Below are 18,255 nucleotides of genomic sequence, written 5' to 3' on the forward strand. Positions count from 1 at the left end.
TACACCAAATTCCGTAAGACTAGTGCAGAACAAGAAGTTGTACAATCAGTTAAACATTTTATAACCTGTCTGCTAAAACAGACAACATTATTCAACCAACGAATGCTAAGTAATGTAAATGTCAAGTGCATTTGTATTATGAAATACTCAAAAAGATAAAGCCTCAAAGAAAATCTTTCCAATTCAATCACTATTATGCCCAAAAATAAACACGTACTAAAATTATCCTCTAATGCGCTAAATGCCTAAGACCTTAAGTCCTTAATTAGTGTACATTGTTATATGTTTTTGATAACAAAAAAAAGTAAATGTACTATTTGATGATCATGTCTGACGAGGTATAAGTACAGTGTGTAGATTTAAAGTAAAAGTTTATAGTAACGAACGTTAGATATATCAATTCGATTGAGGTACTAGTGTGAGATATATTGTTCTAGCTCATTGGAAAGTTTCATTATACCATATATTTTTTCTAACTTGGCACAATTTCTTAATTTATGAGCTAGGATGAATTTTGTTGCAGTAACTTTTGCCCTGTGTTATTTGATTGGAGCTCCCCGTGAAGGTAATTGGAGAAACCCATAAGAGATGCAAATAATTTCCCCGTAAAGGTAAGAGATGCAAATAATTTCACACCTTGGAGTATTATTCTCATTGCAATATATTTGTTGAAAGTATTGATTATACATTACATCAACGCCATATTGCTTATTGATCAGAACCACATTTATTTACTGTAAACTCGATCTGGCCAAGCTGTGGAGTACTCCTTTACTTCAACTCTACATGTTTAACCTGGATAAACAAGCCAAAACAGTCGTCAGTATTTTATTTTCATAACATGATCATTAACAAAACGATAGAACAGATGATTAGTTAACAGAGAGCTAGGGTTGTGGTGTTACTGTGAACAATCCATGTCGCCGGAGATGGTCGGAATCTTCAAGTCGGTGCCGCAAACACTAGGGAGAGCAGCAAATCGAGCCAAATCAACAGGAGTCAACATCACTGAGGCCTTGATGCACTCACATTCATCCTTGACGTTAGGCATAATGCTCAGTGTTGTGACACCGTCGCAGCAAGCCTTGGATGGACTGTCCTCGCGGCCTGGGTTCTGCACCAGGTAAGGAAGGCAAGGATCTATTCTCCTCAGGATTGACACACAGTCGGGTGCACCCATGGCGGACTCGGAGACGAGTACGATCACCAAGAAGGCTACGATCTTGGTTACGTGAGACATGTTTGGCCTGATATTCGTTGCAAGAGTTTACAAGTTGATTCAATAAGCTGCTGATGATCGAAGTAGCTAATTAAGATTGGTGTGTGTGATTTGTTGCATTAGTAGAATCTTATATAGGCGTGTGTTACTATCTATGGTGGTTAGCTTGATCATCACGTCAATCTCATGCTCCGATTATAGGGATTGTTGTTAAGGCAGGAGAAATGTATTTTATGCAGAAAATTGTTCTTTCGTGGCTGGAATTTTGGAGTCACACTCTTCATTCACGCTCATCAGAAGAAAGAGAATTAACTCAATTAAGTATATGCTGGGAGAAAAGTTGAACTATATGTACATTCCTTTGGTATTTTTCAGTTTGGACCCAAATGCCTCATAAAGTCTACTATCTGATATCTACAATAGTAGCGAAATTTGAACCTATTTTACAATCCACACTGGATATTTTTCGTGAGTGTTTAAAAATATGTGTATGAACTATGAAAATAGGAAAAAGGGATAAAGGGGTGTCACTGGAGGACTTATAATTTCAGCAAGCCCTCCGGCGGATTTCGGCAAAGAGGGCACGTCGGATTCTTTCTAAGCCACTCGTATATGCAACTAGCATGAAAATAATGGTTGCAGTCTGGTATGATTCGTATTGTTTCCTTGGGTTGGTACTCACACAAACATATGGAACATGTCTTATCATCAGGCTCGGGCAACTCCAAGCTCTCATCTAGTTGGAAATTGGGATACGACTCGATTGTCCGACCATCAAGCCCAACTATAACCAGGGGAGCTGGTTCTACTTGTTGATCAACTGCGGTGGATAATTCTGTGATGGACTGCCGCTGGTGGAGTAGTCCATCTCGCACTCTCCCTACCCTGTCACAAACATAAAGACCAATCCCAAGAGTGCACAATATCCCTGGTATTCCAACGCCTATGATAATTCCATACTTCGCTGATCCTGAAAGACCTGAAAATTTCCATCTAACAGTACTTCACGGTCACGTCACTGTAATATTAGAGAAACTCGATCTGTTTCCGACATGATTAGTTTGTATTATCGATAAATTATTTTTAACTAACACATAATAAACACAAAAGTTATTTTAAAACGTACCAGTCGTATCAAAAAAAATTAATACCAGTGTGTGAAGAAACGGAGCACTGAACTTGCGAGCTTGTAGCATTCTGAAACTCACAACGCAGACCTCCTGCTTCACAAGAACGACAATCAGGTTCGTTCCATGACAGATGAATACCAAGGACGTCGTCAAGATCTCTCCACTGAAGTGAATATATTGGAACCAAAGCCGTGGAGATGATAGAGCAAGGAAACCATGACGTTGGCCAACGTGGTGTAGGCACAAGAAGGACCTTATAGTAGTCATCGCTGAGGCAAGCGATGGATGCAGCCCACGTTCCATCTTGAGTCGAACAGTTGAGGAAGGTGTAGTTTCTGATGTCAGTTAAGAATGTGAAGGGTGAATCTGTAAGGTTGAAGTAGTAGTTACCATCGAGGAACAGTTTTGGGAGGCAGTTTTCGGGGTTATTGATCGTTACAATTTGTTCTTTGTAGTTGATGTTTTGGACAACGAAGTCCCCCGAAGATGGGAGAGTGAGGATGGTTTGTTTTTGGTTATTGCGTGAGAGATCAAACCCTAAATACCCAGAGTTTGAGAGTTTTTGTTGATTTGCTAGTCGGAAAGGGAATCGAATGGATGGGCTGTGGGAAGTGCATGTCGATCGAGGGCATGTGGCAGCTGTTATATGAGGAAGGAAGAAGAACAAGAAGAAGAAGAAGGTGATGAAAATGTTCAAGGCAGCCATACGAGCTAATAGGCTGTTAATTAATTAGACTAGTATTAATTTGGATAATGAGTCTAAATTACAGGTCTCTCCAGACTGTGACAATGATTTGGTTAACGACCGGCCTATCATGATTGCGACAATAAACACCAAATACACTGATTATTAATTTATTATAGACAATCATATATACTTTTGATTTATATTAAAAATAAGGATAAATAACGACAATTATGAATAAATAAGATAATAGATCAAGCTCTATAATTATATAGTGATGCCAAATTAAGAAGATTGTGACATGAAAATATCTGGAGATCTACTTTGGCACTTTGCATGGGTTTGGTTGTTTCTGTAAAGCCGTCTAACAGTAATATTATCACAAAAGGAATCAACAATTACTAATTATAAAGAAAATACCTAATTAGTACTTGTATCTAGTCAGTGCTAGGAGTCATGCATATTTTGAACCAATTACATGCAAATTGATTAGACTTCAGGTTAGTTCATATTGTTATACCTATGCCCTTCAGGCCTAGCCTGTATGATGAATTTTGTGATAGTTCCAGTTCCAATGAATTTTGTGATAGTTCCAGGTTAGTTCATAACTAGTTCATTTCTTGTGTCACAAGTGATTTCATATGCTTACTTCTTTACCAAATACCAATGACCAACATATCTAAATTAAAAAGAATAGGAAAATAAGATCAAGTACATAAAAATAGATTTCAATTAAATATGTCATCAAAAGAATCCAAATGAATCATCTCTCGGTCTCAATCGAGGGGAGACTTATATTGTTATCCTCCTGCGGAACTTTTCGACATACTGGGCATGTAGGATTCTTTCTGAGCCATTCATCAACGCAAGCAGCATGAAAATGATGATTGCATTCAGGAATTGTTCTTAAAATTTCGTCTGGTTGGTACTCACACAAACATATTGGGCAAGTGCTGTCATCAGGATCTGGGATTTCCCATTTCTCGCCAAGTTGAATCTTTGGATAAGATTCAAGGGTCAGATCATCAAGGCCTGTTATAACGACATGATTCTGTGGAATATTGGTTGAACTCACACTGGATAATTCTGTGAGGGGTTCGTTGATGCGATCGCGACCACGGTCCCTAATTAAGGTGAAAATATAAAGTGCGATCAAAGTGATGCACACTAGTCCTGGAACTCCCACGCTTACTAATAACCGGAACTTTGTAGCGTCTGAGAGACCTGAAAACCCTAAATTTGCAGTACTCAAATTAGTTCAAAAAATGAGCAAGTATATATAATATATGAGTACTATATGACTACAATATTGACGTTGAATGTTGAAGTTGAACTAATTAACATAATTCATATCAGATGAAAGAATCACTACAAGAAGTATTGTACCATAAGTTTGCCTAGAGCAGTCAAGTTCCAAACTGGAAGCATTCTTAAACCCACAAACTCGACCACTCAATTCACAAGAGCGACAATCCGGTTTGCCCCATGTCAACCTCACACCAAAGTCTGTGTCAAGCCACTCATAATTTACGACCGGGACCAAAGCTGTAGAAATTATGTTGCAAAGAGAGGGAAGCGAACTCAATGAACTTGTTAACAAAGCAATGACCTTGTAGTTGTCACTGCTGAGACAAGTGATAGGTTCATGTGTATAATTCTGTACTAGCGGAGCTTCGGTCGAGCAGTTGAAGAAGGTGTAGTTTTTCAGGCCATGCTCAAATTGGAAGGGTGAGCCAACAAGGCTGAAGTCGTTGTCGAGTAACCTCTTGGGGATGCACTTGTTCTGGTCGTTGATCCACACGCTTTGGTCGCTGTAGCTGATGCTCTCGACGGTGAAGTCCCCCGAAGATGATGGGAGAGTGAGAACGGTTTGTTTTTGTTGGTTGCATGAGAGATCAAAGTTGCTGGAATATCCGCAACGTGGTGGTTGGCGGTCTCTTAACCGGAATGGGAATCGAACCGGTGGGCTGTCATGAGTCTTGCATCTCAACTCATGGCATTTCTTAGCGGATATTTGAGGAAGGAAGAAGAGGAACAAGGTTAAGAATTCTAAGGCAGCCATACTTAGACCTGCGATTCTGTGAATAGTGAAGACTAAATCAACATTAACTAGGCAATGATCGACCGGCTTATGACCATAACTAGCTTAAAAAATGCAATTAAACAATAAGTTTTATATGTAACATAGTAACCTTGATTCATTCATACATAAGTGTACAATCAGATACGTACGTACAATATATAGATGCGTTGATGTACGTTCTGGTAGCAGATGACAAAGTAATAATCCAAAAAAAAATTAAATCTTACAAATGATGCGAGAAAAATGATGAAATAGTCAGCCACGATAAGATTCATATATGTATTCGACCACATTTCAAAAACACAGAAGACTTGGTTAATTAGTTTAAGACAAGAGTCACCAATCAAGTTAACAAATTGGAAGTTTTACGGTACATATCATATTAGTATATCAATGCTTCTAGGTCGGCAATTCCGTTTGTAAGCACTTCTATGCACTTCCATTTTCTTTTCTGTGTAGCTTCCTAACATTTGTTCCCACATTTTTTTAATATGAAATGAACTTGATTAATAAGAATCTGATGTGATGACAACACGCATTTGAATTGACCTTCTTCGATCACTAGCTTGATATAATTATGTAAAATATATTACTTTTTTTTTTCTTCACACAACTTATTGTTATCCAAATCCAAACAAGTATATGTTTTATCTCTTTAACACATAGCATGCTCATCGATCATGCTGTCTCACCAGGGGTACTTCGGGTGTTCGAGGTAGATTCCGACAAAGTGGACATGTAGGGTTCTTTCTAAGCCACTCGTCTATGCAACCAACATGAAAATAATGATTACATTCCGGTATAGTCCTTACCGTTTCCTTAGGCTGGTACTCACCCAAACATATCGAGCAAGTCTTGTCATTAGGGTCAGGTAAATCCAAACTCTCACCAAGTTGAGTCTTCTGATATGACTCAATAGTCTGAGCATCAAGCCCGGTTGTGACTACGGTGGATAATTCTGCGACGAGTTCTTGAAGCCGAACACGCCCATTTGTTTCTTGGTCGACCCGAACCTCATCCCTCCTCCTGCCGGAAACATGGAGTCCGTATCCAACGATACACACCAGCACTGCAACACTAATCAACACGCCAAATACTATGCTTTTCTTTGTAGCTCTTGAGACACCTGAAAGAAGCAGAAATAGCAACAGTATGTGCTAAAAAGACGTTCTTTGATGAAAAGAAAATAGATCTACCATTACTAGAAGAGTAGAAGTTTATCATATATACCATGATTTGAACTGGAGCACACAATTTGCGAACTTGTAACATTAAACCCACAAAATCTACCAGTTGCTTCACAAGAACTACAATCGGGAACGTTCCAAGTCAACTTTACAGCAAAGAACTCCCCCCACTCAAAGGCGTCAAAGCTCCCGGACGGAAGCAAAGCTGTGGAAATTGCACGACAGTGGGACTGAGGAGGTGGTTTCTGAGTAGTTGACCAACTTGACGGGACGGCAATGACGTTGTAGTCGGAACCGCCGAGGCAAAAGATTGATGCAAAAGGCCCAATAGACACAACTTCGGACGGGCACTTGAAGTAGGTATAGTTTTCCAGGCGATGCCAGAAATGGAAGGGCGTGCCAACAAGGCTGAAGTCTTTGTCAAGGAACGGTTTGTGCATGCACCAGTTGAGGTCGTTGATCCAGAAGGTTTGGTCACTGTAATTGATGCTCTCGACCTCGAAGTCTCCTGAAGATGGGAGGGTGAGAATAGTGCGTTGTTGTACGTCGCATGAGAGGTCAAAGTGAACGGAATAACCACAATTTAATGGTTGGTTGTATCTTAGCCGGAAAGGGAATCGAATCGATGGACCGCCCCGATAGCATGATGAACCACCACATCCGGTAGCAGCTATCTGTGGAAGTAGGAAGATGAAGAAGAAGACGAAGAAGAAGAAGAATAAGAATAGTATGTCCAAGCAGGTTGTCATATGACTATGGGGGATTTGAAAACTAAAACTAGTAGGTACGTGCGATCTATAATATATGGTATATATAACAGCCGGCCAATTATAGCTGAAGTCGGGGTTGTTATAATGTGCAACTGTGCAAGTCGTTTTAGCTAGTGAAAGTTTCATAGTACTTGCTATGAAATGTTTCTGAAGATATAAACAATGATATTGTAAATATTTTACGGTATGGGTTATCTAATAAGCTAGTTGATTCAACGACTTCGATCAAGTTCTAGAATTTTAATATTTCAGAGCATATAATTAATATAGATCTATAAAAAATCTAGTCAATGTTCAGATCATGAGGAAGAAGATTGAGCAAAGCAGAAGCAACACAGGAGAAAGAACAGAAAAGGGGACGAACTAGTGATGATGGTTAGGACAATTATGGCTAGTATTATATATACTGTTAATCTATATATCTTATAAAGGCAACTCGATTGTCAGTAGGAAATAAACTAGCTTATTTACATGAGGGTTTAACTTTTTTTCTTTCCTAGCAACCAATCAATAATGATATTGTCAAGTAAAATGAGAATAACTAAGGTAAAATGAGTTTACCATACTGTATGTAGCTTCAAATTCAGTGTCGACATACAAAGTAGTTCATGCTGTAGTGTACAACTAAAGAGATAGAACACTCATATCTTGCAAAGGTTGTCTACAGAAACCAAGCCCTTCATTATTCGATTGCGTTCTGCAAAGAGGGCATGTCACATTCTTTCTAAACCACTCGTCTATACAGGTTACATGAAAGTAATGGTTACATAGGGGTATAGTTTTTATTGTTTCCTTTGGTTGGTAGTCGCACAAACATATGGCGCAAGTTTTGTCATTAGGGTTAGGCAGTTCCAAACTCTCATCTCCAAGTTGAGTCTTGGGATATGCTTCAGTAGTCACACAGTTGAGCTCCGGATCCAATGCTAGAGGAGGTTGTTGATGATTTGTTACTCCCGACCATCCTGTGGTCAGTGTGGTGGGTTCATCGCTAGGTGGGTTAGAAGAACAACACATTGGAAGCACGCAGACGAACAACAGCACAAGTATTCCCCCGCCTATGACATACGTTGCAGTTGTGAGCGTCTCGCCTCTTGAATTGCCGTGGTGTACTGAAATGACAATATTTAGTCTTATTCCATTAAACTTTGTATATATTCGTATATCAAATTCCAATTCTATGAAATTCCTCGCAATTCAAATTGCCATGTTATGAATCTAAGCCGTTGGTTTCCTAAAATGTAGTTCACTTATAATTCATAACAACGTACGTACGTACATGTAGCATGAAACGTAACAAAATAGTAGTGCCTCATAGTATTATGTATTGCTCTTGAAACATTACCTGAATTTGAAGGTCCAGAGCACACATCTTGAGAACCTGTGGCAATATCAAGCCCACATAATCTCCCGCTTGCTTCGCATAGACGACAATCGGGCAGGTTCCATGCCAACCGAACACCAAAGTTAAGATCCCACCCGTCAAATGAACCTGACAGTGGAATCAAAGCAGTAGAGATCACGGAACAAAGACGTGATAACGATGTCTGAGCCAGTGGCCTCGATGAAACACTTGATGTATTAAGACCGGCATAGAACCAAGTAGATTGCACTGCAAAGACCTTGTATTCATCACTACTGAGGCAATCAATTGGTGAAGACGGTGCTAGTATATCTTCTCCGGACGGACAGTTGAGGAATAAGTAGCTTTCAAGGCCGTAAAAGTATGAGAAGGGTGAACCTACAAGACTGAAGTTATGATCCATGAGCTTCTTAGGGAAGCAGCTTTCGGGATCGTCGATCCATATGATATGGTCGATGTAGTTGATGTCCTTCACGATGAAGTCTCCGGAAGATGGGAGAGTGAGGATGGTTCGCTTGTGGTGGTTGCTGCAGGAGAGATCAAACCCTCGATCATAGCCACAAGCCAAGTCTTGGCCTTCTCTTATTAGTTGAAAAGGGAATCGTACCCATTGTTCCTTGGCCTTGCATCTAGTTTCATGACAGGTTGCTGATGTTTGATTTGGAGAAAGGGAAAACAAGAAGATGAAGAAGGTGATGATGATTTCTAAGGTAGGCATAAGATCGAGCTGTAGGTGGTGAAAGTTAGACCACCATTTGGCTATTTATGGCCATACACCAAATAAAACCAAATTAAACATAGACATAGTAACCATAGTAATACATGATGATTATTATTAATTATGCATGCATGTCTCCTGCACCTTAAGATGGTGTTGCCAACACAAGACGACCTTGTTTCTATATGCCAATTAGTAGGAGAAGATTGATGCCTTTGATGGGGAATCATCTCTATCTTCTAGGTGCATACATGGGTTCTAGATAGTGAGATCTTTTTCCTCTTGAACTACTAGCTAGACTAGAGTACAAGAGCGTATAAAAGTTGAAGTAGAGAGTGGATAAAACAAATAATACCAATTAGTATAAAAATGAAGTACATCGATCTGTTCAAAGAATTGATTTTGTATTTGTACGTACGTACCCATTTAATTTGCTATTCAAAATACAAAACTATATTGTTCATTAATATATAGCATAATCGTCATGTGGTCTCACTAATGATACCTCCGGTGGATTCCGGCAAAAAGCGGGTAGTTTGCGACAAAGGGGACATGTCGGATTTTTTCCAAGCCACTCGTCTATGCAATTAGAATGGAAATAATGGTTGCATTCTGGTATAGTCCTCAGAGTTTCCTTCGGTTGGTATTCCCCCAGACATATTGGACAAGTTTTGTCATTAGGGTTGGGCAATTCCAAACTCTCACCAAGTTGAGTCTTGGGATATGACGCAATTGTCAAACTATCAAGGCCGGGAATGAACAGTACTTGAGGGTGACGATTAAATACAGTACCGGATAATTCTGTGGTGATTTCATGGAGCCGACCACGATTGCGCTCCGGCCGCTGCCCCCTTTGTGATGAAACATAAAGTGCACAACAGGTAATGGATAATAGCCCTGGAATTAACACGCCAACAGCTATGCCATATTTTGCAGCTTTTGAGAGACCTGAGGTTGCAATATTGACATTAGTCTCACTTTAAACCTAATTAATTCATAGTTAACTATGAATTAATGAGGTTTATAAGTCCCTCAAAAAAAAAAAAGGTTTATAAGTGAGACTAATAGTCATTATGTCAATATTGTTTCTCAACATACATAACATATGACATAAATATATAGTTAGCAGAAACATTTCATACCATAAGATGTTTTACTAGAGCAGTGAATTTTTGAACGTGAACCATTCTGAAACCCGCAAACGTTACCACTTAATTCGCAAGAACCACAATCAGGCACGTTCCAAGTCAGCTTCACACCAGAGTTCGTCGACTCATAAAAACTTTCTGCTGGAACCATAGCTGTGGTAATCACATCACAGAAGCCGGAAGGTATTGTCGAAGTTGACCGGCTCACGACACCAACAACCTCGTAGTTGTCATTGCTGAGGCAAGATATGGGATACCACCACAGTGGCACACGTTGGGGCTTGCACTTGTAGAATGTGTACTCTTGAAGGTCAAGCGAGAACTGAAAAGGCGAGCCTAGAAGAGTGAATTTCTTGTCAAGGAACCGCTTGATGGTGCAGTTGTCGCCGTCGTTGATCCGCATGAATTGGTCTGTATAACTGATGCTCTCGACTATGAAGTCTCCGGAAGATGGGAGAGTGAAAATGGTTTGTTTAAGTTCGTTGCACGAGAGATCAAAATCAGTAGAATACCCACAAGATGGAGGTTGCTGATCAATTAGCCGGAAAGGGAATCGAATTGGTTGGCCCCCGGCAGCGCACGGTGATACATAGCATGAGTTAGCTGCTAATTGAGGAAGGAAGAAGAAACAGAAGAAGAATGGCAGTAATGTTATTATGGTTGCCATATGTGCTGTAGTAGTAGCCAAATGAAAACTAACCATGCCACTAATAGGGGTAACGACCGGCCTATAACTATGACCGGTTCTGTATACAAAATATATCACAATGAATTATTTATACTAGATAACAATCATGTCCCTATCTATTAATTATGGAAACCTTTGTTAATTATAAGTAATACCAGAAATTTCTCCCGAACGATGACAAAGAAAAAAACCAAACAGAATTATTATAACCTTACTTCCGTTGATGGTGATGAAGATGACATTTGGACAGATTAATGTAAATGTTGGTACGAGGAAGCATTCATGCATACCAAATTGAGCTAGCTTCCTCTACTATCCAGTATTTTTATTTTTTTGTTATTTCTTTTTTGAGACTTCTATACTGTACTCTATATCTTCAAAGTTTACTAAACAACTTTGCTGAATGTCGTTGAATTACATTATTGAAGGTTGAAGATTAATAAACTCATCTGTCTTCTCATTCATTGTTCATACAGATATGCAGAAGAATGATGTTTTCAGTCACTCAATGGCTTATCCCGTTCTCCCTCCGGTGGATTTCGACAAAGTGGGCAAGTCGGATTCCTTCTAAGCCACTTGTCTACGCAATTAGCATGGAAATAGTGGTTGCATTCTGGTATAGTCCTTACTGTTTCCCTAGCCTGATACTCTCCTAAACATATAGGGCAGGCATTGTCACCGGAGCTGGGGAATTCCCGACTGTCACCAAGTTGAGTCTTTGGATATGAATCAATCGTTTTCTGATCAAGACCACCAGTTACGCCCACCGGAAGTTGTTCATCAATCGTTAAAATCGACATCTCTGTGGTAGACTGTTGACGACTATTAGTCCTTGTCATTGTCAGTCTCAGTGCAAGCCCAACCATCCACAATACCCCTGACAATACCAACCCTATCACTGTGGCAATCTTTGCAAGTCTTGTAGAGCCTGAAATTGCAATGTTAATTTCCTAGATCATGGCTTTGCATAACAACATTACATCTATATACTACAAACAATATTTTCATATCAGTAAACGAAAAGTGTGGAATACTTAAAAAGGCTGGATTGTCGATTTCATGATCTTGTAAAGAACAAGATGCTATAACAGAACTCAAAATCTCAAAATGATACCATGATCGAAGTTGACATACCAGGTATGCACCCGACTTCCGAACCCGTTATACCCGTATGAACAATCCCACAAGCTTGATCAACCGAAGTACAATACCGACAATCAGGGTCGTCCCACCGCAATTGAACACCAAAGTTAATGTCCTCCCACTCGGATGGAATTGGATCATAAATCTTTGGTTCTATTGGAACCATAGCTGTTGAAATCACAGAGCAATTAGGATCAAACGGTGACGGAACCTGAGATGATGATATCGCAGGTGGACTAGTAACAAGGTCTGCATTAAGTAAAGCATTCGTTGGCGCAACAATGACCTTGTAGTTGTCACTGCTGAGGCAAGACAGGGTTGGATATTGATCTAGGTTTTTTGCTTCGGGTGAGCAATTGAAGAATGTGTAGTTTGTAAAGTCATAAAGGTAGGAGAAGGGTAAAGGCGTGAGATTCATTTCACCATCAAGGAACCGCTTAATGAGGCAGTTATTGGTGTCGTTGATCGTTATGATTTGGTCATAGTAGTCAATGTTGTCGAGAATGAAATCCCCGGAAGATGGGAGATTCAGAATGGTTTGCTTTCGGTTGTTGCATGAGAGATTAAACCCTAGCCACCCGCAGTGTGAGGAGTCGTGATCTACTATCCAGAATGGGAATCGAACAGGTGGGCCGTCGGAGTTGCAGTTGAGGCGGCAGGTGGCGGAAGCTAGATGTGGAAGGAAGGAGAAGAAGAGTAAGGAGGTGAAGATTTCGAAGCAATTAGCCATAAGGAGCTACAAGGGAATGGAAACTAAGTTACTCTTGGGCTCTCGGCCAATATGCTAATGACAGCCTTCTAAGATCAAGGACACTAAAGTAAAGCCAATGAAAGGAATTAATTAGGGGCAAACGCCATCACATTCTCCGCATAAGCTCTAAACCAAATAAAACAACAAGCAATCGAGAAATAAAAAAATAAAAAAAACAAGTAATCGCCATCAGTTCCTCCGCAATTTTAGAAGTACGTAATTCTTCTAAGTTACACGCATATATAACCTCAAATGTTTCATAAGATTAAGTGATCGAGTAAGGTGATGATGGTAGAATTTCATATGTTTCATAGGATTAAGTGATCGAGTAAGGTGATGATAGAATTTTATCAGAGAGAGCGATAAAGAGTTGGGAGAGCTTCTAATGACAACACTGTATTTCTAATTGCTAATTATTAATGAACTAAACTAGATCAAATCAACAGATGAACCAAATCATTTGTTTAACATGTTACCGTTTCATGTTTCATGTTAAAGAAGAATGGTTTAACAAAGTTGAAAATTCGAGAAATGATATATTCGATATAAGTAACTAAGCATTTAATGATTGATTTGAGAAATATGTTCGAAAAGTTGGTCTCACAACCGTTGACTATGAAGTACTCGATCACTTTAATGGAACTCGCTAATTGAAGGTCGAAGATTATTAAGAGCATCTCCATAATTTCTCTATTATAGGGAAGCAAAAGTCAATGCTCCAAGCAATTTTTCTTCTACAACTCCAACAGATTCTCTATTTTGGAGATTTCAAGATGATTCCCCAAATCCTTCTATAAAATTTGGAGAATGCTGCAGATTTGGGGAATTTGGGTTTCTCTTTCATCACATTCCCTATTTTGGAGAAAGTTTTAGAGAATCTGTTGGAGCAAAACACCCAAAATCTTCTCCAAATTGGAGAATTTCAAGAATTTGAGGAAGCTGTTGGAGATGCTCTAATAAACTCCATATGAGTTATCATTTTATCGCATGTACTTACATACATGCATGCATACATTTGTCAAGAATAATGGTGCATGTTATCAATTAATCAATCTTATCCCGTTCTCCCTCCGGTGGATTTCGACAAAGTGGGCACGTCGGATTCTTTTTAAGCCATTTGTCTACACAATTAGCATGGAAATAGTGGTTACATTCGGGTAGAGTCCTTATTGTTTCCTTGGCCTGATACTCTTCCAAACATATCGGGCAGGTGTTATTCCCAACTCTCTCCGAGTTGAGTCTTTGGATATGATTCGATCGTTGCTTGATCAATGCCGCACATTATACTCACCGGAAGTTGTTCAATACTATCACTTCCTATCAGCCTCAATGCAAACCAGATCAACCACAGTCCCACTGACACTACCACCCCTATCACTGTGGCAATCTCTGCAGCTCTTGAAGTGCCTGAAAATGCAACATCAATTTCCTAGGTCATGGCTTTGCATAACAACGTTACATCTAGATATTACAAACGTTATTTCCATGTCAATAAAGAATAAGCATTTTGGAATGGTTTATATATAGCTAAAATTAATGAAGCTGACATACCATTTGACTGATTTGAGCAGCGGACTTCCGGACCCGTTTTACCCGTCTGAACAATCCCACTAGAAATAGAGCTTCACTCATCACAATGACGACAATCAGGCTCGTCCCACTTTAACTGAACACCCAAGTTAATGTTCTCCCACTCGGATGGATTTGGTGGTTCTGGATCATAATTCTTTGGTTCTATTGGAACCCTAGCTGTTGAAATCACAGAACAGTTAGGATCAAAAGGTGATGGAGCCTGCGATGATGACAACGTCGCAGATGGAGTAGTAACAGGGTCAGCACGAAGTAAAGGATTCGTTGGCAGGGCAATGACCTTGTAGTTGTCACTGCTGAGGCAAGACAGGGTTGGATACCAATCTAGCTTTTTTGCATTGGGCGAGCAATTGAAGAATGTGTAGTTTGCAAAGTCATAAAGGTAGGAGAAGGGTGAAGGCATGAGATCCATTTCATCGTCAAGAAATCGCTTAATGAGGCAGTTTTTGGTGTCGTTGATCGTTAGGGTTCTGTCCAAGTACTTGATCCTGTCGAAAATGAAATCCCTGGAACTTGGGAGAGTAAGAATGGTTTGCTTTTGGTTGCTGCATGAGAGACTAAACCCTAGCCGCCCGCAATGCGAGGAGTGGTAATCTACTATCCAGAATGGAAATCGAACAGCTGGGCCGTCGGAACTGCATTTACCGCGGCATGTGGTGGCTGCTAGGTGTGGAAGGAAGGAGAAGAAGAATAAGGAGGTGAAGATTTCCAAGCAAGCCATACGGAGCGACTGGGGGAGTGGGGGATATGATGGAAACTAAATTACACTCGGCCAATATGCTAATGACAGCTTACCAATTAAGATCATGGACACAAAGTAAAGCCAATGAAACAAGAAATTAAGCTTGAAAGGAATATGTAAGTGCTAACCCTAATAAAACAACGAGTAAACACCAATAGGAAAACCATATTATACACCAGTAAACCACATCACTTTCTCCGCGTTATTCATCAATTGGGAGAGAACTAAGTAATGATAATACAACATAGGAATGATAAGATTAATAATAATGTCTCCATCTCACCCTAGAATAACAAGACAAAGAAGACAAAAATTAAGTGTAAAGTCAGTAGGTGCGTCAAACCATTAACCGTGTTTGCTGCATAATACACACTCACGTACATATCGTTGATCTTCAAGCTTGTCCTTTAAATCTTACATATGTTTACGAGAGAGTACACTACTTCTCCATACAAACAGATCATATGGCTATTTCATTATTTCTCGATCAGGTTAGATCTAGATGGTTCTTCTGATAACATGGCAGCCATAGATGTGGAAGGTTGAAATGTAAAACTCAAAGGTAGAAGAAGATAAGAAAACTCAAAGATAATAATATCGCAAAGTAATATCACAGTCTGAAAACCTAACCAACTATTTACAATCCAAGGATATTTATATGAAAATGCTAGCATAAGAAAATTATTGACTATTGGTAACAAGCTTAACAGCTGACACACATCTTGTGGATCCATCTGGGCCACATAAGCAGAGCAACATATTTATCATGTTAACACCTCCCCTCAATCTCAATGAGGGTTAACAAACTGAGATTGGTAGGATTGAAGATAGGACTTTGCTAACCAAATTAAGCACGAAGCTTTGTGTACTGCAGAATCCAGTAGCTTTTCCACATGCTAAACTTGAAAACATCAAGTATTGGAGACCACCAGCAATGCATATGTACATGATATGAGCACAAAGAATAGTACCTTCATTCTTGACCATTTGAACATGAGATAAACAAGGACTTTCGCAAGCACTGGAAACACTCATAGCAGCTATACGAACTAAATTCTTTGCAGATTTTCCTTGACAGCAGAGCACACCATGGTTGCGACTCATCTCTTGCTTTCTTGACATAATTTCTTCATTCATAGCAGCTTTTTTATGCATGACTTTAAGACAAGGGAAACAACCAAGAGCCTTTGGATGTTTTAAGCATGAAAATATGGTTGTTGACATTGCATGACTAGCAATCAACGTAGCAACATTAGCAATGAAGAACATAGGCCAGGAAGTACCACTTGATATTGAAGGAAATAAAGCTTGATCAGCACTCCCAAAATTCTCCATTAGATATGCCACTTGACCCAAATATCGCCACATAAGTCTTGACAAAACAAGGCAAACAAATGTAAGCTGGACAAATTGCTCACCAAAGTCGCAAAGATCTGTATACATTGCCTCAGAACTTGTTGCACATAGAAGACAACTCTCAAGGGAATACAATGACTTAGTTGAGTTCCTCTTGAAGAAGTGGTAAATATGAACAGGATTGAAGGCCCTCAAGACACTGTTGTCATTTTGAACAATGTTGTAAATACCCCCCAGAGGACAAAACAATATGAACAAGGTGAGGCCTATAGCAAGTCCCACTTTACTTGTCCCAAAGCTCCGAAAAGTGCACAAGATTATAAGAAACACTACTGAAATTATCATCACTTGATCTTGGTTAATTACCTCTGCTTCGACCTTTAGACCAGCAACATATGAACATACTGAATTTCTAATAACAACTTCAAAGGAGGAAACATTAGGAGGAACCTGATCAACATACTGAATTCCAATAGAACTGTCAGTGCTAGAAATATCTTCAACAACAGAACAAGCAACACCAATACTTTCTCTTCCAGAAACATCACTTTCATTACTCGGAGCAATACTTCTCATATTAGGTTCTCTCATATCACAAGCAACAGTGCTCATATTAGGTTCTCTCATATCACAAGCAACAGTCTGTTCTCCCCCATCAACCACAGCAGGAGATACTCCAATGTGGGTGCCAAGAGAATCACACTCCAAGGCTACATGTCTTCTCATATCACAAAGTTGACAAATAAGCACAAAGTTAAAGGGTTGATCAGGAAGAACAATATTCCTAGATACACACAACCCCCAGCAGTATGGCCTTTCTTCTTGCAGATTTGACACTCTGGAGACAACAAAAAATTATTCATGTAGCTTCCACCAGTTTAGACATGTTGCCATTGCCATTCAGACATCTCTGAGAAACAATCTTCTTAGTTTTCATAGCAGAGAAGGTTTGTACATTGAGAACAGCCCTATTTGCAATATCTTTTTCAACAGAGAGTAATAAAATCCTCAATTCATGCATTGTAACTGGTGATTTTCTTCCCCGAATGATTGCTTTTATGAGATTATATTATGCAGGCAAACCATTGAGTACAACCACAACAATATCATCGTCTTCCATTTTTACTCCTAATGCGAGCAATTGGTTCCTTACTCGTATGACTTTCATCAAATATTTCTCAACTGAATCCATTCCCTTTGTGAATATTGTATACATATCAGTTTTCAATTGCATAACATGTGATCTCGAGTTTGGTGCATATCTGTCATTCAACCTCATCCATGCTTCTCTTGATGTCTTGCTTCCCACCACATAATCCATTACATCAAAAGAGAGTGTGGCAACCAAAAGACTTAATATGGACTTGTCAATCTTCTTCCACTCTTTGTAAGTTGTAGTGATCTCATTTGTCACTCCCTCATCATTATGATCACATACTTTGCAGGACAAAGAGTATTGCCATCAATATAACCAAAGAGGTCCTGACCCTCTAAAAGAGTTTGAAACTGATAGCTCCAAGTAATGAAGTTATGATCATCCAGTTTTCTTGTCATCATATTTAGCAACATATAAATCTGATATGGAATTTGACTAGTGGCCATTTATGCCTTAATATGCCTTAATCCACTCTGAAATGACTCAATCAACTCCAAATTCACTAAACACTAACCTTTCGTCTTCTTTC

The 18,255-nt window shown here is 39.4% G+C and overlaps 4 protein-coding genes across 4 annotated transcripts; all 4 read right to left on the reverse strand.

The window, feature by feature from the left end:
- Positions 1-602: 602 nt before the first annotated feature.
- On the reverse strand, positions 603-1,327 carry LOC101314180 (probable non-specific lipid-transfer protein-like). The gene is made up of 2 exons (XM_004298854.1): positions 906-1,327; positions 603-795 (listed from the first exon to the last, which is right to left on the reverse strand). The coding sequence occupies exons 1-2, from the start codon at positions 1,238-1,240 to the stop codon at positions 783-785; spliced, it is 348 nt and encodes a 115-aa protein (XP_004298902.1). The 5' UTR covers positions 1,241-1,327; the 3' UTR covers positions 603-782.
- A 431-nt stretch (positions 1,328-1,758) lies between these two features.
- On the reverse strand, positions 1,759-5,096 carry LOC101310709 (RING-H2 finger protein ATL22-like). The gene is made up of 4 exons (XM_004300822.1): positions 4,421-5,096; positions 3,974-4,267; positions 2,371-2,886; positions 1,759-2,198 (listed from the first exon to the last, which is right to left on the reverse strand). Exons 1-4 carry the CDS (start codon positions 5,094-5,096, stop codon positions 1,759-1,761), a joined length of 1,926 nt encoding a protein of 641 aa, XP_004300870.1.
- Positions 5,097-11,485: 6,389 nt separating this feature from the next.
- LOC101311002 (putative RING-H2 finger protein ATL21A-like) lies at positions 11,486-12,861 on the reverse strand. The gene is made up of 2 exons (XM_004300823.1): positions 12,123-12,861; positions 11,486-11,916 (listed from the first exon to the last, which is right to left on the reverse strand). The coding sequence occupies exons 1-2, from the start codon at positions 12,859-12,861 to the stop codon at positions 11,486-11,488; spliced, it is 1,170 nt and encodes a 389-aa protein (XP_004300871.1).
- Positions 12,862-14,506: 1,645 nt separating this feature from the next.
- Positions 14,507-15,193, reverse strand: LOC101311289 (putative RING-H2 finger protein ATL21A-like). Its single transcript, XM_004300824.1, has one exon. The coding sequence runs from the start codon at positions 15,191-15,193 to the stop codon at positions 14,507-14,509; it is 687 nt and encodes a 228-aa protein (XP_004300872.1).
- Between the last annotated feature and the right edge of the window lie 3,062 nt (positions 15,194-18,255).

Source organism: Fragaria vesca, linkage group LG5, assembly GCF_000184155.1.
Source record: "Fragaria vesca subsp. vesca linkage group LG5, FraVesHawaii_1.0, whole genome shotgun sequence".
NCBI lineage: Eukaryota > Viridiplantae > Streptophyta > Magnoliopsida > Rosales > Rosaceae > Fragaria > Fragaria vesca.